The 24,055-nt window shown below is 40.0% G+C and overlaps 1 protein-coding gene across 1 annotated transcript; it reads left to right on the top strand.

The window, feature by feature from the left end:
* Nucleotides 1-2,147: 2,147 nt before the first annotated feature.
* On the top strand, nucleotides 2,148-23,191 carry MOSPD1 (motile sperm domain containing 1). The gene is made up of 6 exons (XM_082377989.1): nucleotides 2,148-2,298; nucleotides 13,929-14,183; nucleotides 14,296-14,371; nucleotides 15,839-16,056; nucleotides 20,174-20,335; nucleotides 22,755-23,191. Exons 2-6 carry the CDS (start codon nucleotides 14,030-14,032, stop codon nucleotides 22,784-22,786), a joined length of 642 nt encoding a protein of 213 aa, XP_082234115.1. The 5' UTR covers nucleotides 2,148-2,298; nucleotides 13,929-14,029; the 3' UTR covers nucleotides 22,787-23,191.
* The last annotated feature ends 864 nt before the right edge of the window (nucleotides 23,192-24,055 follow it).

The following is a 24,055-nucleotide window of genomic DNA, read 5'->3' as shown; positions in this document are numbered from 1 at the left end:
GGTTTCTCCCCTACCTCTTTGGAGCAGTTTCCTCAGAGCTAACTGAATGGCTGCCTCCTGGGCTATAGTCTTCAGCAAGACCCCAAATAAAACTTAAACTCACAACTCTTGTATTGTGTGTCTTTCTTTAAGTCAACAGTTACAGGTAATTCTTCAGGCAAATTTGGGAAACCATGATTTAAAGCATTATCCCCAGGGATTCACAATAAAGGCTTTGATTTCTAATCAAAATAACCCAGACTTAGTGAATAAAAATCTCAAACACACATACCTAAGTGGTAGAGTGTAAATGTTTTAAAAACGTAATAATAAAACAGACCTTACACTGGAAAAGCATCCTACAGTTACATTTTCACATATACTATAAATATTACTACATCAGAACCTCCTAACAGCCCAGCAAACTCAGTAGGACAAGGATTCTTGTCCCCATTTTACGGATGAGGAAACTGCGCCAGAGTGTATCTTGTAATGTAATTGGAGAGCAAACAAATACGCATTAAATGGTGCAAGAACAACACAAAGCAAGATGCCTACTTTTGTAAAAGGATACCTTATAACACGGTTTACAAGGTCTGAAGGGATGTGGATGGAGCCCAAGGGTAGCCTGAAGCAAATAGGAGTCTGAAGCTTCCCAAAAGTAGGAGATACATCTGCATTTGGAAACTCAGTTATTTTCTATGGCACCGTGAAATCTTTCTACACTGGATTGTCATGTGAACTATACCAGTAATATCTTCCACAACCACATATTGTACCACAGACCAGTCTGACTTGCAAGGGAAGTACAAGCTTTGGTCCTTTTGCAATGCTCTGCTGACTAACCAGTTTGTGTTTCATGTGGCTGGGTCAAGATGGAGATGTCCTAGTGAAGGGAAGGTGGTGATTATACGAGGCTTTGCCTAGGATTCTTTCTGGACCTACTTAGGGCTTCAGATGCAGTGAAGTTGAAGGATTTCATTCATTTCATCCAATTGTATGTCTCTTCTGGATCAGGCATTCTGCTGCCAGCTATGGGTGGGTTTTGAGAAATTCTTAGCCCAGGCAGGAGAGAAAGGAAGACATATACATGACTAGTGATTACCTAAGTCAGGAAGAATTGCAAAGCAGAAAAAGTAACATTCTGTGATGGTGGAGCAGGAGTTAATGGTTCTCATGGACGATCCTGGAGGGTTTACAGGAGGAAGTGACGTTTCCACTGGGCCTTGAAAGACAGAAGGGCATTATAAACTGTGGGAATCTGTGAGCAAAGGCATCCGAAGCCTGAGCCCAAGGGAGATCTACTGGCAGCCCATTGCTCGGGTGGGACAACTGGGGGAAATTCTTTGGGCCTTATACTTGTGGGGAGGGGACCTGGAGTGGCTGTACCTTACTCTCCTTAATGGACATGATTCAAATTTAATTTTGAAAATTCTCTTTAATGATACTCAAGGGGCCTATGAGCATTACTGACAGTGTGGCCTCCTCTCAAGGGGGAGTATTTTGGGCAGCCAGCGCTAGTTGAGTTGTCCCAGGCCCCACTGTCTTCCATGGATGGCCAGTTGATGGGCTCAAGTGTTGGGTTATCAGAAAAGGATTGCAGAGGACCTCATATAAAATGCTAAGGGGTTGTAGATACTGCTGAGACAGTGAAAGGTTTTAAGCAGAAGAGTAACTTGTCACGTATACATTTTAAATCTCTCTGGTTGCCATCTGGGAGATGGTTTAGACAAAGACAAGAGTGGAAGGAGAGAGTCCAATCGGGAGGCTACTGCAACAGTCCAAGCAAAAAATCATGGGGCCTAAACAGAGCCTGTAGCACTGAGAATGGCGTGGAGAAAGAGGTGGTTAATAAGACATCTCAGAGGCAGAATCAACTAGCCTCTGTCCTCATTCTGTGTGTGTGTGTGTGTGTGTGTGTGTGTTTGTGTGTGTGTGTGTGTGTAGGGGAATAAGACGAGGGAGGAGTCAAGGGTCACTGCCTAACAAGTGCAATGAGAGATGGTCCTCTGTAAGAGTCCCCTTTCTCCTTCCTCAAGGGGCGACAGGAAGGGAGAGGAGGGGAAGGTCAGAGACAGCAGGGAGAAATCCAGAGGCCAGGTGGCAGTAAGGAAACCCCGCCCCCGGATCCGGCCCCGCCTCCGACTCCACCTCTTCTCCCTCTTCCCACCCACCCCGCAACCGCAGCTCATCCTCCAGGGCGGAGAGAGGTGGCATTTGAGTCCTCCGGTATCCCAGCAGGCAATGCAGCCTAGAGATGCTGACAAAGGACTGGAGGGAGCAGTCGCAGCTGCTTTCCGAGGACCCGGTGTTGCCGAGGTGAGAGTCCCCCACCGTCCCGTCACCCACTTCCTCCGACTTCGGGAAGACGTGGAAGTTACGTTGCCAAGAGACCCCGCGGAAAGAAAGAGCTGTACCCAAACCCCGAGCTTGGCTCTGTGACTGACAGCCGGGCTCCGTGGCGCCGGGACGCGGGTGGGAGGTGGGGGGGGGGAAGGCAGATGGAGTCCTTTCTGCCCCATCTCTGACTGTCAGTTGCCCCGCCGCCCGCGGATCTGCGCCCCCGGGTGGGGCTGGCGCGTGTGTGTTTCGCTTTTGCCCGGGCGGAGGCAGCTGGCTCTGGATCCTCCCGGTGCCTGCCCGCCAGAGTTCGGTTGCCCCGGGGATGCGGCTCCAGGGACGACTCTTTGGCGGATGTTTCGAGGAGGGCTGGGGGAGGGAGGTGGACTCCCTGTTCGGGATGACACCGTCCTCGTCCTTCCTCCACTCCAGCGGGTCCCCGCGGCGAGCAATTGGAAGGAAATCGGCGGGGCTGGAGCGAGGCGTCCCGGGATGGCTGGAGGGCGATGAAAGCAGGGTGGAGAGGCTGGGAGTGAGAGCAAACGCCTTCTTGAAATGATTGGCGGGGGATGTAAGGGGTACGTGGCCTGTGTCTTCCCCCTTCCTGGACCTCCGCACGGATCCTGATGGTTGCACCAGCTGCTGGGCTGTAAACAGGCTCACATGACCGGTTTCACATGGAGCCGGCCGGTGTGGGGACGAGGGCTGGAAAGGCTGGGCCCTGGGCTGGTGGAGCTGAAGTCCTAGGATGGATCGTTTGAGACTCCCTTCTCAGCCTTCCAGCCCTTCGTCAGTGCTCTGTGGTGTCCCCTCTGGGTAAAGTAACTGACATTTGTCCTCTCCGGACTGAAGTAGCATTTCTGCCCCAGTAGAATCGAAGAGACCTCACTTCGGGGAGCGAGAGGGAAAATGTTAAGTGAAAAAGGTCCCGGATTTTTTTTTTACATTTGAGGGAACTAAGAGAAGGACGGAAACCTGAAAAATTGGGTCCTTTGGATCTTGCCTAAAAAGCAGTCCTGTACTTTCGGAACGCATTGTGTTCTTAATGTGAATTCCAGACCAAAATCTACTTCTTCAGGCAGGGCGCACATGGGATTTAATATAGTCTTGATGGTGAAAATCTTGTTCACTTGTTTCCTCTAAGTGCTGGGAAATCTCTGCCGAGAAAATATCATATACAGGATATTGAATAGGGAGTGGACACCAACTTTTAGATTACACGTATATTTGGTTATAAAGCAGTGGGAAGTTTGGAAAACAGGAAACGGGGCCACATGTGCCTTTCAAGTTGTTCACGTCTACATATCCAAACAGGATTCGAGATTAAACTAGTTTCTGAAGCATTTCTAGAACTCTCAAAATAAGAGGTTTACTCAAATACCAGGATATTTGAAAATTTGGAATTCCCTTTATTTGGATTCCCTCTATTTATAGAATATAATTAAATGTAATGGACAATATTCAGTACAGAGTTACCATGTTATAGGCAAAGATAGAAAATAGAACAAATAGATTATAACATAATGCATGTTTCTCCCCTTAAATTGTTCATGCACATTTTCTTCCTAAATTTTTTATTTTCAGTTTTTTTCTCATGGACCTTTTACATATAACTCCAATTTCTGAAAAGCAGAAAACAAGAAACTGCAAGAAAAGCTTCCCATTCCTCTAATAGCCCAATGAAGTAATTTGTTATTCTTTTTCTGATTTTAAAAAGTTTAAGATGGAAAATAATTTAAAATCTTGTCTGAAACTTAGATTATTAGTGTTCTGAATCTTGTTTTGCCACCTTGTAGCATTCTGGAGAAACTTGCCCTACAATAAATAGATTAAGTGATTTACTCTTTGAGGCCCTCCATTTCCTCATGTGTAATATGAAAGTTTTGTTTTAATCTCCAGAGCCCCTAATAGCTCTCAAATTCCATAAAATGGTGTAGTTTTTGATTGGGCACTATTCTTGGATAAAATAAGCTGGTCAAATAAGGCAAGATGTTGGTATCCACTAAAAGGAACATGCAGTAAGTAACAAGAAGTACCCAGAATCCTAATAGAAACAGGAACTGCATTCTGCAAAATTCTCATTAGGTTAATTAACCGTATAGGTTGACCTGTACCTGTCTCTCCTCCTCTCTATCAGGGAATTGAAGATTGCCTCCGCTAAACATTAGAAATAACAGTTCCATCTGACTTTCTTGATCTTCAGGGCATAGTACAAAGTCTTATTCTTTCACTCATTCCAGCTTCTTCCTGAATTAAGTGGGCTATGTGATCAGTGATGAAATTAGAATAAAAAGACAGCTCTAGCAGGGTCTTTCTTACCTTGGCAGTACCTTGATTAGATCATCAGAACCAGTATCTGGTTTTCAGCTTTTCAGGGTTCAAAATTACATTTTGCCAGCACATCTAGAAACTATCAGTCAGTCTCAGGGATTGATCCATATTAACCAAACTCACAAGAGATTTCTATGTTAAGATGAATACCAGTTTATTAATAAAGGGAGACGTAGAACTGCCAAGCAGACCAGAGATTCATGTACAAGCCAGGGCACCCTTTGGTCTTGACACTGTGGGAACACATAGAAATTGCTCTTGACCTCCCCTTTTTTCTAGGGTCTGTGTGGACCACTTCTTAAAACACTTAGTAGCTGATACAGTTGACAAAATTATAGCTTGCTTTTATATAAAAACCATTTTGGTTATACCTTTGTATGGATATACCCTAGTCACCTGATTGAACTTGAGCCACCTGAAAAACATCTCTGAAATCTGTTTCCTCTCCATTCCTCCTGCCTTAGTGTAGGCCCTCATGTCTCCGTGCCACATTCATTCAATATTTATTTATTTTTTTACTGTAACTACTTTGGAGTCAGGCCCTGTGCTTGACTGGTCAATGGCAACCAGTTTCCTACTTCAGATCATATCCAGTCAATTCCCTGCTTAAAATCCTTCCGAGGTTTCCCTTGGCCTGCAGCAGTGCTTCTCAAAGCATAGCGCGCACCAGAATCATTTGGAGGGCTTATTAAAACACAGATGGCTGGGCCCCAACCCCAGAATTTCTGATTCAGTAGGTCTGGGGGGAACCCAAGAATCTGCATTTCTAGCAAGTTTCCAGGTGAAGCTGCTGCTGCTAGTCTGGTACGACATTTTGAGAAACACTGGCATCCAGAATCAAGTCTAAAGCTCTCAAACTTGGCTTACAGGATTTTCACCATCTGCCTCCAGCTTACCTTTCCAGCCTTCTCTCTTGCCGCTCCCCCATACGTGCTATTTTTTAACCACAAGCAATGCCAAAGCTCATTTTAAGAGTCCCTTTCATGCCTCCACACATACTCTTCCCTGGAATTCACCCCCCTCTCCCTCCACTCCTACTGCAAACCCCTATTTAAGGCAGACTGTCACTTTCTTTATGCTCCCAGAGCATTTTGTATCTATCAGCATTTTAACACTTGTCACATCTTATCCTGATTACTATGTATATCCGTTTTTCCTGCTAGACTCATTTTGGAGGGCTGAGACCATGATTTCATCTTTTCTCCATATGCTTTAGCACAGTGCCTGGTATATAATAAGTGCTCAGTAAATGTTGAAATAATTTGTGATTCTGTAACTTCTGAGAGTGCTCTATGTAGCAACATATGTATTTCCTATAATGAATTAATATAGATTTTCAGAATTGCACATACATCATGAAATAACTGAAGACATTGGGATAGTGTAAAACAAGGGTTGGAAAGAACTAGTTTGAAAGAAATGTTTTAAAAAAGACATTATTGGAGGGCATCCTTATTTCTTTTATTTATTTATTTATTTATTGGTCACGCTGCGTGGCATGCGGGATCTTAGTTCCCCAACCAGGGATTAAACCCATGTCCCCTGCCGTAGAAGCTCGGAGTCCTAACCACTGGACCGCCAGGGAATTCCCCATCCTTATTTCTTTTAAACCTTAAAAGGTACACTACTTAAGTTTTACATCTTAAATACGTAATAGCCTAGCACTACATATCATTGATAGCAGTCAATCTCATTAGTAAGATATCAAATTATACAAAAAACCCTCGAAACTGTATAAAGACAAAATTGCCTAATATTGAGCAGTGAACCATTTAAAAATATAGCGTGAACATTAGAACATCGCTTGTGAAAGAGCCGATTTTAGGAACAGACCGGCCATTAAAAAGCCTGATAGACGATACTGGAAACTCAGAGATGAGGAGAGCTGACTTTATGAAATGGGAAGGAAGGAGAGGTTTCAATACCAGTGAGAGTAAAGCAAAAGAACATACTGCTCTTCACTATTTACTATGCAGTTGCCATTGGCAAGGACTGCACCAAGTATGGAGGAAAGAGATAGCCCCTGTGCCCAGATAAAAGGGAGCTGGGCCTGGAGGTGGAGCTGGGAACCCTAATCAGTAAACACAAGAGCCAGGCACAGGTAGTAAGTAGCTGGTGCACCATAGCCAAGCAGATGGGTCACTAGTTTCTGGGAGAGGCTGTACTTCAAATCATCCTTAACTGTTTCAAACTTTGAACCACTTCGGTGCAAGAATCCCCAAGGATCACTTATTTCATTTTTCTTGCAGCCTCCTCTCCCCCAGATAAGGGCGGGGCGGGGCGGGGGTGGAGGGCAAATGACCATATGGTTTGCAAGGGGTTTCTATGCTCTTTAAGTCTCCAGGTTTTGAACCTTTGGGGATAAAAGATCTCGAAACTCCCCTGTTTATCTCAGAGCCTTATCTTTCCCTTCCTCTGGTCCATCCAAAGTGAGGAAGACAGAGAAAATGATCACACTTGGGGTATTGGTCTCTCTGGACTGATGGTGGAAAGTGTGGGTGAGGATTTCAGTGTGTTGAGGCTTTTTTTTTTTTTTTTTTTTTTGGTGGGAGAGTAGTTTGCAGACTGGTCACAAGGTGGTGTGCACACATAAGGTTTTCGCTTAAGTTTCATTCATGTTTGCATTTCTGTGCTTTGGGATCAGGAAAAGGATGAGGCAGTCTCCTGTACCACCAGCTCCCAGTGGTTCTGTCTCCCTGTTAAGTCAGGGGTATGTCAGAGCCTCAGATTTCTAAACCCTGCTGGCCCAGTTGGGCACGAGGAGGCAGGGAAGATGAGGAGAGGGAAGTGGGAGGGAGGGAGGAGGGGAGAGGCAGCTGGGAGTGTCGATGCTCTCCGTTCTCCTCTGACTGCAGCCCATGGCAAGCAGCCACCAGAGCTACGGTTCCTCTAATTGGGATCGGTTGCCTGTCTTTCGTGGATGAAGGGTGTTCAGCTATGGGGAAGGGGAATGTTCCTTGATGGAGGAGACAGTTATTAGTGGATACCTGTAGATTAACTGCTAAGTTCAGTATCTTCTTCTTTTTTTTTTTTTAAACCCAGATTTATAGAATTGCCATTACATGATGCTATCTTTTATTTTTAATTTAATTTAATTTAATTTATTTATTTTTGTCTGTGTTGGGTCTTCGTTTCTGTGCGAGGGCTTTCTCTAGTTGCGGCAAGCGGGGGCCACTCTTCATCGCGGTGCGCGGGCCTCTCACTATCGCGGCCTCTCTTGTTGCGGAGCACAGGCTCCAGACGCGCAGGCTCGGTAATTGTGGCTCACGGGCCCAGTTGCTCTGTGGCATGTGGGATCTTCCCAGACCAGGGCTCGAACCCGTGTCCCCTGCATTAGCAGGCAGACTCCCAACCACTGCGCCACCAGGGAAGCCCAAAGTTCAGTATCTTCTAAGTGCCTAACACTGAGCTTGAGTCTTTGGATGCAAAAAACAAAACAAACAAAACAGAACAAACAAAAACCCCACAGAAAAACAATACAGCATAATGACTGAAATCTGGGGAGTCACAATTTGTCCACACAAAACAAATGTCAAAGTATTCACTCTATCCAGTAAGTACATTAAAAAACAATGTAATAAAATTAGTGAAATGCTTGTAGATCAGAACAGTAGCAGAAGGCCATAAAGAGGGGACATTTGTTCTAGGCTTCGAAGAATGTGTAAAATTTTGGTGTCCAGAGAGGAAGAATAAAATAAACCTTGGTTATTATCACCCTAATGAATAGTTACTGACAGCCATAGCTCTGCTTTCACAATCAGGAAAAGAATGCGTGCGCAACTTAGTAAGTGAAATTGTCTCTCAATTTTTTTTCTTGATAAAACTGAAAAGGAAACACATGCATCAAGACTTGAATTTTGGATCATCCTTTGGGAACTCTTCTCTTCTGGAAAAGCAGGGGAATTTCCTAGAGATGAGGGCATGTGTTGCCATCAGCATCAGGGAAGCAGGGTTTTTTTGTGTTTTTTTAAAATATTTATTTATTTATTTATTTACGGCTGCGCTGGGTCCTCGTTGCTGCACGTGGGCCCTCTCCAGTTGCCGAGAGCGGGCCGCTGTCTCCTGCGGTGCGCGAGCTTCTCATTGTGGTGGCCCCTCCCGTTGCAGAGCACGGGCTCCAGGCGCGCGGGCCTCAGTAATTGTGGCACGTGGGCTCTAGAGCGCAGGCTCAGTAGTTGTGGCGCACGGGCCGAGCCGCTCCGCGGCGTGTGGGATCTTCCCGGACCAGGGCTCGAACCCCTGTCGCCTGCATTGGCAGGCGGACTCCCAACCACTGCGCCACCAGGGAAGTCCCCGAAGCAGGGTTTTTGAACTGAGACGCAGAGGAGATGATTATCGTGTAGGGAAGTGCGAGTCTGGAGACCAGAGTTCTGCCACCAGTATCCTGTGCAACCTTGGGTAAGACCCTTAACCATCCTGGGCCTGTTTTCCTTGTTGGTAAAATAAGAAGGGTTAGGAGCTGACATCCTTTGACTCTGTGTGTGTTTGACTTTGGAAAGCAACCTTATTAACTGATTCACAGTGAGGTTTTACCAGCTTAGTGTATAATCTCTCCCCAGAATTTTTGCACTCTATCATTTTGCAATATTGACTAGAGCAAAGAGAAAGTGTTAGTCTCTGGAAAACCATCAATTAAAGGCAGGTATCCATCATGTTTGTTGGCAGAGTCTGTATTATTGCACTGGTGACCTGGTGCTAATTTCTCCCTAATCTCCTCTGGTTAGAGTTTGGGAGGCAATTTATATCTTAGCCAAGATAAGTGAGAAATGGGAACACAAATTCGAAAAGAGATAGTAAACTGCTCAAAAATGATTCAACACTTTTAAGATGGTGACTAGGGGACAGACAGCCTATTCACAATTCATGGGAAAATATTCAACTCATAAAGAGAAAGCTTCAAAATTCAAAAATAAGAATTGCTACTAAGCTATCATTTAAAGCTAGCAAAATTTCTACTCTGACCTATGCCAACTAACTTCCTGAGGTTAGAAGCAAGAGTTTAGCACTTGTTCTGTGTGTTTAATTTGGACTCCCCAGCCAGCTTTATAAACCATCTCATACTCCTTTGTAAGAAAGTGTTACATTTTCCTAAGTTTTCAAGTCATCTTAAATAAATCTTGGTTCTTCCCATTGTAATGAGTTTCTGTTGCATATAAAATTATTTTAAATAATTAAAAAATCATTCTATTTAACACATAGTTTAAGGTTTTCAATGTTATTAAAAGATCATAAATGGAAAATGTAATCAACAGATTTTTCACACATTGTTTCTAAATTCCTTCTTATGTTTCAAAACTGGCACCTTTTTGGAACTTCCCTGGCCGTGCAGTGGTAAACACTCTGTGCTTCCACTGCAGGGGGTATGCATGTCATGTGGCACAGCCAAAAAAATAAAATAAAAATAAAAGTTAAAAAAAAACCTGGGACCCTTTTCAAATTAGCCTCTAGTAGAGTTGTTGTTTGAGTCAACTTTTTTTTTTTTTAGTTTTGAATTAGGTCTTCATGGGGTTCAGAACTCAAAAGATTTAAAAGGGTATCCAGAGAAAACTCCCCTCTCACCCCTGTCCCCAGCCATTCAGTTTGTCTTTCCAGGGGCAGCCCTGGCTGTCCTTCCAAAGATATTTTACCCATACCCAAGAAAATAGGTTTACATAGTCTTTTATCTTCCTTTTCTACACAAATGGTAGCATACCCTACTCTCTGCATTGCACCTTGCTTTTCTCACTTAATACTGCATTTGAAGATCAGTCCATATCCACACCACACAGAGAGCTTCCCCTTTCTTCTTGACAGATAGCTGGTATCCCAACGAATGGCTATATCATACTTTACTTAATGAATCCCCTATTAATGGCCAGTTGGGCCGTTTCCAATCTTTTGCTATTGACAACAACAACTAGCTCTTACTGCGTGCCACGCTTCGTTCTATGTGCCTCACATAAATTATTTTATTAATCCTCAGTGCTGCAAAAAAAAAAAAAAAAAAGCCCTGTCACATATATGATTTCACACAAGGGGAATATTTATGCCTGAGAAATTCCTAGAAGTAGAACGTCTAGATCTGAGGGTCAGGTGCATTCAATTTTGGCAGGTATAGTGGTTGTACCAACTTATATTTATATCCCCGCCAGCAATGTAAGAACATGCCTGATTGCTCCCACCATGTACTATCAAACTTTTTGATTTTTGCCAATCTGACAGGTAAAAACATGTATTTCAAGTATAGCTTTAGTTTGTATTTCTCTTGTGAGTGAGGTTACACATCCTTTTGTAAGTTTAAAAACAATTTGTATGTCCTTTTCTATAAAATATTATAGTGTTTGCTCATTTTTATATTGAGTTGTCTTTTTTTAATGATTTGGAGGTCCTCTATATATAGTAGGGCAATTAGACATTGCCTATGATATGAACTGAAAATGTTTTTTTGGCTTTACTTATAAAATTTTTTGCCATGCAGAACTTTAAAAGTTTTTATATAGTTGAATTTATTAATAGTTTTTGGTTCCTGGTTGTTAGAAAGCCTAAGATTATTAAAAAGATTTTCCATGGTTTCTAGTGCCTTTATGCTTTTGGTGTTTTTATACATTTAAAGCTTTGATCCATTTGGAATTTACCATAATAAAATTCTGGAATTTTATAAGGAGTGAGGGATAAACTCAATTGTGTTTGTAGATGGATACCTGGTTTTATCAACATTTATTGACTGAACTATCTTCCATGAATTAGAGATGCCACCTTTAAAAAAAAATTTTTTTTTTAATTTATTTTTGGCTGCGTTGGGTCTTCGTTGCTGCGCGCGGGCTTTCTCTAGTTGTGGCGAGCGGGGGCAACTCGTTGGTGCAGTGCGTGGGCTTCTCATTGCGGTGGCTTCTCTTGTTGCGGAGCACGGGCTCTAGGCGTGCGGGCTTCAGTAGTGGTAGCTCGCGGACTCTAGAGAGCAGGCTCAGTAGTTGTGGTGCACGGGCTTAGCTGCTCCGCAGCATGTGGGATCTTCCCGGACCAGGGATCAAACCTGTGTCCCCTGTATTGGCAGGCAGATTTTTAACCACTGCGCCACCAGGGAAGCCTGAGATGTCACCTTTTATCATAAGCTAAATTCTCAGCGTAACTGAGTTTTAGAATAAGATGTTGAATATTATTTAGTGATGCCAAATTTGGATGTTCTATTCCTGGTAGCCAAGCTTACTAAGAAAGTAATTGTAGAGCTTATTTTCTATTGAAAAAAATAACATGCCAAACTTCTGAGAGGACATTATCCAAATAGAAATATGTATGGCTCTTAGGAAAGAAAAGAAATTCATGGCAAATAAAAACTCAGAATTAAAATGATTTAATCAGATGCTTTTCAGAATAACCTTAGTTTTATTTTATTGAAATGGCCAGTTAGTTTGGTATAGTGGAAAGAATACTGGACTAGGAGAGGCCTGCTGGCATTTTTTTATCTCCCTTGGTCTCTTCCTAATTTAGTAATAACAACAAATACTTAGAACAGCGCCTTGCCTATAACCAGTGCTAAAGGCTTTACATAGATCAGTTCATTCAGTATACGTAATTAATAAAGAATTTGTAATCTGTTGTGAATTAAACAAATGTAAAATATTATTACTAATAAATATGTCTATAGGCGCTTTCAGCTTAGTCAAAAAAAAACAAAAAACAAAAAACAACCTAACACTGTTATGGGCTACATGCATGCTGTAAAGTATACAAATAGAAAGTGGAATCTGGGGCAGCCTGTGGATGATGACCTTACCAAGGTTCTCCCTTACCTTCACATTCCTGTGTCTTCACTTATGCTGATCCCCAGGTCTCAATGCCCTCCCTACCTACTTCCCCCAGCACAGAAGCTCGTATCCTTTTCTTTAAGGGCCACCCCAAATGTTGTCTCCTGGCCTCTCTTCCAGGTAGAATTATTCATGCAGTCTTCTAATTCCCTAGCGCTTTATATACAACGGTATGCATTATAATCAAGGTAGCTTAAATATTTATTTTGTCTCCTCAATTATACTTGAGTTTCTGGAGGGCAGAGTTTCTGGAGGGCAGGGCCTGTGCATTATTCATTTTTGTATCTCTGTGCAGCTCTTGACATAGTTCCTGGCCTATAATGTTCAGCTGAGAGAAAAGAATAAAAATTTGCATACATGATTATACAGTATCCTATATGATAAAAGTGGGCAAGGCCTCAATCAGAATCTGAGCCCCGATAGCTGGTAAAAACCAAACAATGGTACCTCAGAAACTAACACAACATTGCAAAGCAGTCATACCACAATAATAATTAAAAAAACAACCAAACAATGTAATCATTTGTTATATTTCTCTCTGAGTGTATGAGAACCTGAGTGCAAAGTATTAAATGGATTTTGGCCTACTGTATTTTATAGGTGTGATCTACAGGGTGAAAATCAAACATTTTCTGTGACTGTATGTTTTAGCTTTCTCATTTTATTTTAAAAAGCCACACTTAGGATGCTAGCTAAATAAGAATGTTGTTGATCAAAATTAGATTAGGAGATAAATACAGAAACATTACTTATCAGACAGGCTACAACTCTCTGGAACATATTCAACAACCCCAGAAGAAATCCAAAAAGGTCTCTGAAGTTGGAAGAAAATAGCTCTCATGAAGTCTGTGTACTTGATGTAGGAGGGGAGGCACGGTGCCACTTGCATGCCAAGGCCTGCTTACTGACTTTGAATTTTCATGGAAAACTCCAAGGACTGCTTAGCAAGTTTGGATATGCGTCTTCTTTTCAAGACATTTTTCCTTGTCTTGGGTTTTGGTAGAAAAATAGATTAAGAGAACTCTTCCACCCGTGCTGCCAGAAGGCACTAACTAAAGCATTGTTGAAATGAGTGTTAAAAAAGTGAGTCTCGTGTTTTTCCTTTGTAAATCATGGACGCTTACTTTGTTTTATATTTTTTTTCATCTTTAAGAATTCTGATTGGCTCACATAAAATCAGTTGTGACAGATTAAAACTTTTTTTTTAATCTGAGGTTTTAAATGAGTGACATCCTTTTGATCTCACCTTTTTGAGGGTGATTAATTTTAAGTAGGAAGCCTTCTTTATCATAGGTTGATATCCTGAATGTGAAAGGAGCAAGTGTAAGCTTCTTTGCATAGTTTAGTAGAAGCTGTATAAGTAAGCCAAGCGGAAAAGTCAAAAGGCATGTTTAAATGATCTGGGGACTGTTCTAATGCATGCTAACCATGCTAGTCATAGCTAACTCATGATAACAGGTATCACTCAGCTTGCTTTTTCTCTTCTCTTTCCAGATTGCCAAAATGCTTTGGAGTTTTTAAGTGATTTTAAGAAAAGCCCAAAATAGATTTGAGACTGTAAAAACTGAAGCCGCAGCAAGGGGGATTCAGTGCCAATGCATCAACAAAAAAGACAGCCAGAGTTAGTGGAAGGAAATCTTCCTGTCTTTGTGTTTCCCACAGAGCTGATATTTTACGCAGATGACCAGTCAACACATAAGCAAGTGTTGACGCTGTATAATCCCTATGAGTTTGCCTTAAAGTTCAAAGGTGAGTCTCCTAGGTGTGTTTTCTGGATTTTCACTACTCCCTACTAATTTTTGACTTGTAGAAACTAATTTTTTAAAAAAACACTAATGGCCATTGTGACTTTTTCTTTCAGTTTTGTGTACTACTCCAAATAAGTATGTTGTCGCTGACGCTGCAGGTGCAGTAAAGCCTCAGTGTTGTGTGGATATGTAAGTCACAACCACTTCCTGGTAACATGTTTTCAGTGTGTTCATATTTATGTGTTTAACTTGAAAAAGATCTTTTCTTGAAGCTGCTCCCACATAGGCCTTCATTAAATTTTGAATTTTTGCTGAGAGTTTGTCTCGCAACATACTTTTTAAGAAGTTTCTAAGAAATTCTAAACAGGTTGGCCAAACAATAATGCATTATGTTGGAGCTGATGTGTTTGTTAATATTTCCACGAACACTTCCTCACTGTTGTGCTTTTATTCATAGCAGGGAGATTTATGGAGGCAACATTCTAACTTATTCCTTTAAATTTCTCTAGCTATAAGAGGGAATTTAGCCCTCTTTGGAACATCTTGCTGTTATAGTGTCATTTGTGGAGCTACTATGCTCTCAGAACAATGGTCATATAAATTCATCTGAAATGATTCAGCTAATAAAACTGAAAGTCTATACAAACAGGAAGCGAGTGTATAACTACTCATCTGTAAAAGGTTATCTGAGCTCTTCCAGATAACTTCGTCTTAGAGTGTCAGATAACTGATTGTTTGTTCAAGCTGTTCATATTTAATTTTCACTTTAGAACTAGTGGTGACCAGATGGATCCAATGACCAGCCCTTAATTTAAGCTACCAAGTAAACTGTATTTGTTTAAATCTTCCGTTGAGAATGAGAAGCAGAAGTCTTTTCTCTTGCATACATTTTCATCATCTCAGAGCCATAAAATGATGTATCTTTGAGGACGTGTTTTTGCACATTTCTTTTGATTTTCGTTCAGTACGTAATAAGCACGGACTATTGCAAAGAAATATAGTCTCTTGCCTAATCAATGTGTTACCTTTGACCCAGTTGTTCTGTGTTCTCTATTAAGAATGAAGTAAAATAAATGGCACTGCAGATAACTTGCATAAAATTATAGTACTTTATATACTCCTTCCAGGGAAATACAGAAATGCATTGTAAGCCTTCTGTTGCATTGGTCTTACTGTGTTACCTACTTACTCAATTGCTTATTTTTGCCTTCGTGCACGGACTTCAATTTTAAGTGTAGGTGAGGTTTGTTATTTTGTTACTTGAACAATAAATAAGTGGCAATAGGAATTTATGAGACTTTTGTGGGGAAGAAACAATTTCACATATCCTGTTTAGTGAATATTGCTGTACACAGATAGCCAGGAAAAAATGTCATTGCTAAAAGGAATTTTCTTTACCTATCATTCTTTTCTTTACCTATCATTCTTTTACTTTTCTTTACTTATCATTCTTAAGATGACTCTTATTCATCAAATATTTCAGAATTACCCATTTCTTTTTGGGTTATACTGTGATTTTTTTTTAAAGTATCACTAGCAAATTTCTGTATTTGAGTATTTGGTTATAGTCAGTTAATATGTATGAAATCTCTTGCTGAATTCTGCTTGACAGGCCCCCAGAAACCTAAACAGCATGTTCTTTTTTAATGTTTCCAGTGTGATTCGTCATAGAGATGTTCGATCCTGTCACTATGGTGTGATAGACAAATTCCGTCTCCAAGTTTCCGAGCAAAGCCAGAGGAAGGCTTTAGGAAGGAAAGAGGTCGTGGCTACTCTTCTCCCGTCGGCAAAAGAACAACAAAAGGAAGAAGAGGAAAAAAGAATAAAGGAACATTTAACTGAAAGTTTATTTTTTGAGCAGTCGTTTCAACCAGGTAGTCTGGATTGTTTTTAAAGCCCTTTTGAGGTCTTACACATTTCTTACTTTAAGAGAATCAGGGAGCAAAGAATAATTACTAGAACAATAACCTGCCACTCTAAACCTAGTCGACTACTTCAAAAGTGAACGTAGAGATCAGGTACCTAGAATCGAACAAGAGGCCTAGAGCTGGCCTTTCAGCGGAGAGAAGGGCTCCCACTAGATGAGGCTGTAAGGAGAGGGCAGTCGTTGCCAGAGCCTTTTCAATCTATAAAACCTGAGACTGCAGGCACTGTACTTTATAATGCTAGCACAATTTGGCAATTCTATACTTTTGTTTCTGTGACTTTCCTATATCCTTTCTCATTTAATTAATTCGAAGAAGGAGAGAGATTGTGTTTGGCAATAGGCCAAGCTTGGTGCGCTGTTCATATTATTTTGAAAAAAAAATCTCATTAAAGTTGAAGTTAATTAAACTAAGTAGATTATAATATCCCCTGTGGGCTATTAATTGAATCCCTCTCCATTCCTCATTTCCTTCCAGCTTAGATATTCAGGAGTGTTATGATATATTCTTTCAACATCGACACTATCCTCATATTCAACTCTTGGACGTCATTCCGCCTCCCTCTGAACTTCTCATTATCTCCCTCCAACACTATTATAAGGGGAGGAAGATAAAATTTTCCATAGAAAAGCATGGAAACTTTTTGACCGTGATATATGAATGTGATAGCAGCTGTCCTTGAAATGGCAACATTATATATGAGGGATTAAAAACCATCTACTTGTCATTACATTAATTCATAGATCTCTATCAGTTTGTTCATCTTAGAATGTTTATCTCGACAAGACAGGGAGTAATGCCTCTTTGATTTACTGGAGCCAAGTGTCTTCTCATTCCATGCGAGGAGTGCCCAGATTTTCTGGTGATACCAAGACTAGGAACTAGGTAGTAACTAGTAGATTGTTTTCTTCTCAGCAACTATTATTAACCGACAGGACCAGTTTTTCATGTTTCAAAGCTGAAAGAGAATCTCTGTCAAATGTCACTTCGATGTCCAATCAATACTGTGAAGTTGACTTATAAATAGATATGAAATGCAAGATTCCTCTTTTAAAATGCCTCCTGTAGAACAAGAAAGGCCATTTGAGCATTTGGTTTGGGGTGTTAATTTTATAATTTAAAGTAAAGTGGTCGTTGCAGATCATTTTGGTATTTAACAGACTGGTTTAATGCCGAACAATAATAAGGGTTAAAAGTTTACTGTTTTATATATATATTTTTTTCTTTTCTTTTTAAATTGTTAGAATTCAAGCGAAAATCATCCTAAAATACAAATGTGTATTAATTGAGCATTTTATTCTTATTTTATTTTTATAACGAACCTTTGTATCTGAAGTACATTAGAGAATTCTTCTCATTGTAAAATTGGAGTAGGTAGATGAATAGAATAGGTGATATTGGCATAGCACATGGTGGTCTCTGTTTTGGGAAAAAAAAAAAGCACCACACACCTCTCTAAGCCATCCTGGTCAGGAAGCTCAAGGAAAGCAGACACCTTATTTGTCTTGTTCATCATTATGTTCACCCTATTTGTCTTGTTCATCAAGTTCATCACTTGTTCAGCACAGTGCCCGGCATACAGTAGTTACACAGGAAATATGTGCGCGGGCCTCACTAGGAAGGCTGGACTTCTCAGCTGGTAGGGTCGGCTGGACTGGTTTTCTTTGTCTTACAAGGTTTCCACGGTTCCCGCTAGTCTCTAGAGCAAGGGCGACAGCACACGGTAGAGCTCCCCGCTCCCCGCAAGTACAACAATGTTGTGAGGGTCTCTCTGTGAGTTTAGCTGGAAAAATCGTTGGAGGCTGTATCGTGAAAGATTTGGACTTTAAAATGTGGTGAAAGGCAGTACAAATGAGAAATTTCTTCTCAAGTTATGTATTATATAAAAAGACATATAGTAGTAACAAATTAGAAAAAGCAACCAGCACCTATAATCCCACACACTTAACAGATCTGCTTACATGTGTTCCACGTTACTTTCTAGACCTCGTCTATGTGCATAAATACAATTTATATATTTATATATATATATATATATTCTTTTTTTTTCATTTAGCAGAAATTGAAGAGAAACCCACAAAGCATACTTTCACAAAATATCAAAGCCCAGGTCATTAAAAAGTTATTTTAAAAAGATTCAGCTGAATCTTAGAGGGTTTGTCTTAATTACATTATTAATGAACTGCTATGTCTACGCCAGGTTTGAGCCAGTGCTCTCTGGCTTAAGAAAACTACGTTCTTTATTATGGTTTATAATAATAAAGAATTGAGACTGACCTAAAAGTCATTTAGGGGATTGATTAAATTACGAATATTCATAAGATGGAATGTCAGGCAGACATTTACAAGGATTTGATAGAATGGTAGATAGTTATATATTGACATAGAAAGAGGTTCAAATATATTTCCAAGTGAGAGAAAAAAAGTTATAGAACAGTATGTATAATATGGTCTCATTTAAGTAAAAAATCATTTTACGTGTTTATATGGGCATTTATAAAATCTGAAAGGATCTATACCAAGCTGTTAACAGTGTTATCTCTAGGAGGATGGGATTACAGAGGAACCTTTATGTTTTCTATATCTCTAAAATTTTTACAACCCTGTAGTATCAGAAAAACTTTCCACTTTGAAAAATGTCAAGCATTTATGTGAATGTTTTTGGAATTTCTTTAAATAGTAAAAATTCCTTGAAATAATCTTTACTGTGGGTTTGCATTGAACAGTGTAGTTGTCATAAATATTTTCCTTGAAAACCTACCTTTGCAACAAATATAAATATAAAAGTACTACATTCATTAGCAAAAGACAGACTTGTTTTTAGGCATTTATGCTATTGTTTCATCTCAAGCAATAATCACTATAAGATTTGAATTTGTTTTCACCTGTCTGTCTTTGGTGAGGCTCAATTAAACTTCACACAACAGCTATGGTATTAATAATTTAGAAAAGCTGCATCTAATAATAAAATGAACAGCATTATTTCATTAATAAAACACAAAGATTGTGTTGCTGTTGGCTATTCCTTTTAATGAAAGGAAGGGTCGTGGGAAAAGCCATATGACAGAAAATGCTGGTGGGTTTCTTAAAAATATGGGTATGAATATTGTACACACACAACCAGAACTGTAGAATAGCAGGCCGATAATAAATATATATATATATTTTTTAATAAATATTTTTAAATTTTATTTTATGGTGGTAAGAACACAACATGATATCTACTCTTTTAACAAATGTTTGTGTACAGTATAGTATTGGTAACTATAGGCACAATGCTGTACAGCTGATCTCTAGAACTTATTCATCTTGTGTAATTGAGATTTTTATGCCCATTGATTAGCAACCCAGCCCCTGGCAACCACCATTCTGCTCTCTGATTCTATGACTTTGACTATTTTAGATTCCCCATATAAACGGAATCACGCAGTATTTGTCCTTCTGTGACGGATTTATTTCATTTAGCATAGTATTTGCCTGACATTGTTTCTGCTGCTTTCTTACTTCTATGCTATAAATGGGGGTAGAGTGGAAGGCAAGAGTTTTCATAGGCAGCTTTAGTCACATTAAAGTAGAACCTTTTTGCCGCCTTAACACTTTCAAAAATGATAGCAGGATGCTGCAGGTATTAGGACCAAACCTGCCTCGAGACCTACCAAAGATACTCCCAGAAGGTAGTGGAGCTCTACTGCAGTAGAGTACACACAAGCAATGCACTGGGGGTACGGGAAGAAAATGCCAGAACTTCAATTTCTATCTATTTGTAGCCCATTCTCTGCACAGATAATACATGCTTGACCACTTTCTACGAATTCCGGTGGGGTAGTGGGGAAAGGATGATACCCACTGTTCTCTTCAGTAGGAACTCACTACCTCACATTCCATCCTGTAACGGGCTTCCAGACAAGTCCAACAGATAAGGCCCCACGAAATGGGAAAGATGGGGAAAGAATCAGAGAAGTTAGACAAAACCAGAATCCTGGTGAGGGGTGGCCAGTCTGTGTGAATGAACTTTTGTCTTAAGTTGTTTTTAGAAGCAAGCTCAGGGACTTTTATCTTTTTACAGAAAACAGAACTGTCTCCTCAGGACCTAGTTTACTAACTGTCTTCCTGGGAGTGGTGTGTATTGCAGCTCTGATGCTTCCCACGCTGGGGGATGTGGAATCGCTGGTGCCTCTCTACCTCCACTTAAGTGTCAATCAAAAATTAGTGGCTGCTTATATCTTAGGTAAGTGTTTTAAAGATGCATTGGGGGCATATGTGTAGGCAATTTGTTTTCTTGAAAAGAATAATACATTGTTCTTTTATTTATTCCACTCTTTCTTCAAAAAATCTCTTCTGGACTAAATTGTGTCCTAAATACTTGCAAAATACATTTGTAAAAACATGAGAATTGGGCTTCCCTAGTGGCGCAGTGGTTGAGAATCTGCCTGCCAATGCAGGGGACACGGGTTCGAGCCCTGGTCTGGGAAGATCCCACATGCCACGGAGCGACTAGGCCCGTGAGCCACAGCTACTGAGCCTGCGCGTCTGGAGCCTGTGCTCCGCAACAAGAGAGGCCGCGATAGTGAGAGGCCCGCGCACCGCGATGAAGAGTGGCCCCCGCTTGCCACAACTAGAGAAAGCCCTTGCACAGAAACGAAGACCCAACACAGCCAAAAATAAATAAATAAACAAATATGGGGTTTAAAAAAAATTTTTTTAAAAAACAAAAAAACATGAGAATTATGGAAACACTAACATTAAACTTCAGTAAGCCAAGGATTCCTAACCCGAATCAAGGCCCAGAATCTTTAAATGGCTTGCCTGAGGTCTATTGATTACAGTTGATTCTCTTCTTAAAAAAGTTATTTAAAATTTTAATACAGTTTTTAAAGGTTACTTTCCATTTACAGTTATTACAAAATATTGGCTCTATTCCCTGTGTTGTCCAATAAATCCCTGAGCCTATCTTACACCCAATAGTTTGTACTTCCCACTGCCCCACCCCTATTCTGTCCCTCCCTGTGTAGGCAGTTTTTATGGCCTGGAGGTGGTAGTGGTGGCCTTTATGTGTGTGTGGGGTGATGGTGGTGGCTTGACTTTTTTTTAAAGTAAAACAGACTGCTTCAAAAGCACGTTGAGGTAAAGTGCATTTTAAGATTTAATTGTTGGCTCACATTTAGTTCTTTTCAGCTTGTTTATCTAGTACCTAATACTGTATTTTTCAGTTATTTTCCTTTTGCTGATTTACAATGGTATAAAACATGTATAAAATGTAAAATGCATACATTCCATGATACGGCATTTTTACTTCTAGGAATTGATCCTAGGGAAACATACAAAGTGCATACAGTGATAAAGATGAACAGGGCAGCCTTGTTTAATGTTGTGACCCTTTCTCTTTAAACCAGTTCCCTTGTTTCCTATTGAATCATTCTTTCAGTCATCCTGGCCTGAAATCTTATAGTTAATTAGTTCAAATGAACAAACATTCATTCAGGACCTACCATGTGTCAAGGATTAGGGTTCTGGTGATGAATGACTCTCCTCACCGTCTCCTCTCACCTCTTCTGAGGTGCCAACCCTTTTCAGTATTCTCTCTCAGAATTCCTTGGTGTGCTCCCTTTTTTAAAATTTCCAAATTGTCTTCTAAGTTGTCTCCGACTTCTGTCTGTGTCCCTCCTATTCCTGTTCCTCCCCTTTACCCTCATTATCTCCCCCCACAAATCATCCATCACATTACTGTCAGGTTGATTTCCATCCTGTGTTCATTTCACCACCACCACTCCCTACTCAACAACCTTCAGTGATTCCCCATAATCCATAGAATGAAGTATAACTCCGTAGTTTGGCATTGAAGACTCTCCACACTCTGAGTCCTCTCTGAGTTACTCTTGCCTCGCTGCTTCCCTATGTAAATTCTTGATTAGAGTGCGTTAGGTTATTTACTGATCCCCAAAAAGTTCATCTGGAGCCCCGGTCCTACCTCCATGCCCTTGTTCTTGCCATTCGCTCACCTGAAATGCCTGCCAATCATACTGTTCTATATCTTTCCTGTCCATCTTTTAGGCTTACTTCAGCTTGACCTTTTGGGGCATCTTCTCTGACTGCTCCAGTCCTATGTGATTATTTTCCTTCTCTGTACTTTATCACTCACTTTTTAAAAACCACTCATTTAGGACTGAGGATATTCTTATATTATTAAAATTTTGTATGGTTTTATGTATGGAGTCTCTTCAAAAGAAACAAGCTAAGCAGAAATACTATGCTTCTGTCTCTTTGTGCCTTAGGGCCCTGGGATACAAACAGGCTTGCATTGTTTTTGTTGATGAAATTAGCAGGCTTTACTGACACTTTAAAATGCCATGTCTGCTATTATTATAGTTGATGTGACTGGATAAAGCGAGAGATATATTTGATGGTTAAAAAATTAGCTACGGCCAGACATTAGTGATTGTATTAAATCTATCCAATGACTGCCTATCGCTGTAAATTGGATTTCTTCTGTATAGTATCAGCTAAATTCAAGTTGATTTTGAGTTCTTGGTAGAGTACCTGCCTATGTGCTGTGTTTTGTTTGCTCATTGAGGTGTAAGCAATTATTTATTGAATGGAAGATTTTGTAAAATGCATGTCCTTAACTGTTCTCCAATTTTTTCTTTCAGGTCTTATCACAATGGCTATACTTAGAACATGAGCAAGGAATTCACTTGACTTCTGAAGTAAATTTATCTTGAAAATATGAATGTGGACTGCCTTTTATCTCTATTTCACCCCATTAACATGCTACAAACTATTGATTGATTTACAATCATTGCAAATGTATAATATATATTTTAAATTACTCTATAATTTTATTCCAAGGACTCCAGCACATTATGTTACAGACAGCAAGGAAGCTTCTGAGTGACACTTAGGAAATTTTTTGAAGAAATTCTTTTTATATCTAAGCCTACCGTGCAAAAGACTTTAATTAAGACATTTGTTATTTTCTCATCTTTTTTCTAATTCACTTTGATTGTTGAGATCATGTGTCCTTCAAAGTTAAAGGCCTAAAAGAGCAAACTGACCAGCCTGAAAATAAAATTACATTTATTTCCTAGCTACGAACATCAATGTTACTATATAAATTATGCCTTGTCCTCTATCATTATATACAGTCGCCATGGTGTTTCTAAAATAAGAGTTTTACAGTTAATAGAGAAGGTACAGTTAATGTACCTTTATATATAAATGTACCTGTACCTAATACAGTTAATGTAGAAGGTAAAAAAATGAAAAAGCATAAAGTACTGAGGGATCATGTTTATCTTAGGGTCTCACAGAAGACAGGACATATTTAATTCATCTGGTGAACTACAGGATAGGTTGTGGTCCAGCCACCAAGAAGTAGGGTGACCATTCTGTTTGGTCTAAGAATTCTGAAGGAAGGTAGGCATTTGTTTAGTTAGTTGGTACACCTGGCTTTACCTCTGGATAATGCTTTATGTTAACAGGAGGAAAAATCACTTTATCTTTTCTCCCCAGCCCTTTGCCTGACTGTAAGCTACTGGCCCAGATTGGGACTACCAATGCCAGGTGGTTTATGTGGAGATGATTTTTCACCTTTAAACTCTAAGCCAAGTATAAAAAATCCTTAATATCTGTGTCTATTTTTTAATCAGTCACTGAGACATTTTTTAAGTTTGTATTTATTATTAAAACAACTTTACCAAAAAAAGTCCCCAAAGCACAACTATGTACATTTCTTTATAGCCTCTTCTGATCTCTAACATATATATGCGGTTTTAACTGTTATTGTTATAGTATCTGATCTTTTGACTTAGGATTTTTATCTGAGAGCACAATGTATTGAGTCTCTTGAAAATCATCTTCCAGATCTTTTTACAGAATGATCTTATGCACTGCTACTGTAGTATTCTCAAGGGATATATGTAAACACGAGATGTATGCCTGAGGTTGGGTT

This window comes from Balaenoptera borealis (genome assembly GCF_965194805.1).
Source record: "Balaenoptera borealis genome assembly, chromosome: X".
Taxonomy (NCBI): Eukaryota; Metazoa; Chordata; class Mammalia; order Artiodactyla; family Balaenopteridae; genus Balaenoptera; species Balaenoptera borealis.
The sequence above is the reverse complement of the archived record's forward strand: the minus strand, read 5'-3'. Positions and strand labels throughout refer to the sequence as shown.

Excerpts from the sequence above, each read along its gene's own strand:
- MOSPD1 (XM_082377989.1), top strand. The coding sequence starts at position 14,030 with ATGCATCAACAAAAAAGACAGCCAGAGTTAGTGGAAGGAAATCTTCCT. Across the intron at positions 14,372-15,838 it reads CCTCAGTGTTGTGTGGATAT|TGTGATTCGTCATAGAGATG; the intron begins GTAAGTCACAAC and ends TAATGTTTCCAG. Across the intron at positions 16,057-20,173 it reads TGAGCAGTCGTTTCAACCAG|AAAACAGAACTGTCTCCTCA; the intron begins GTAGTCTGGATT and ends ATCTTTTTACAG.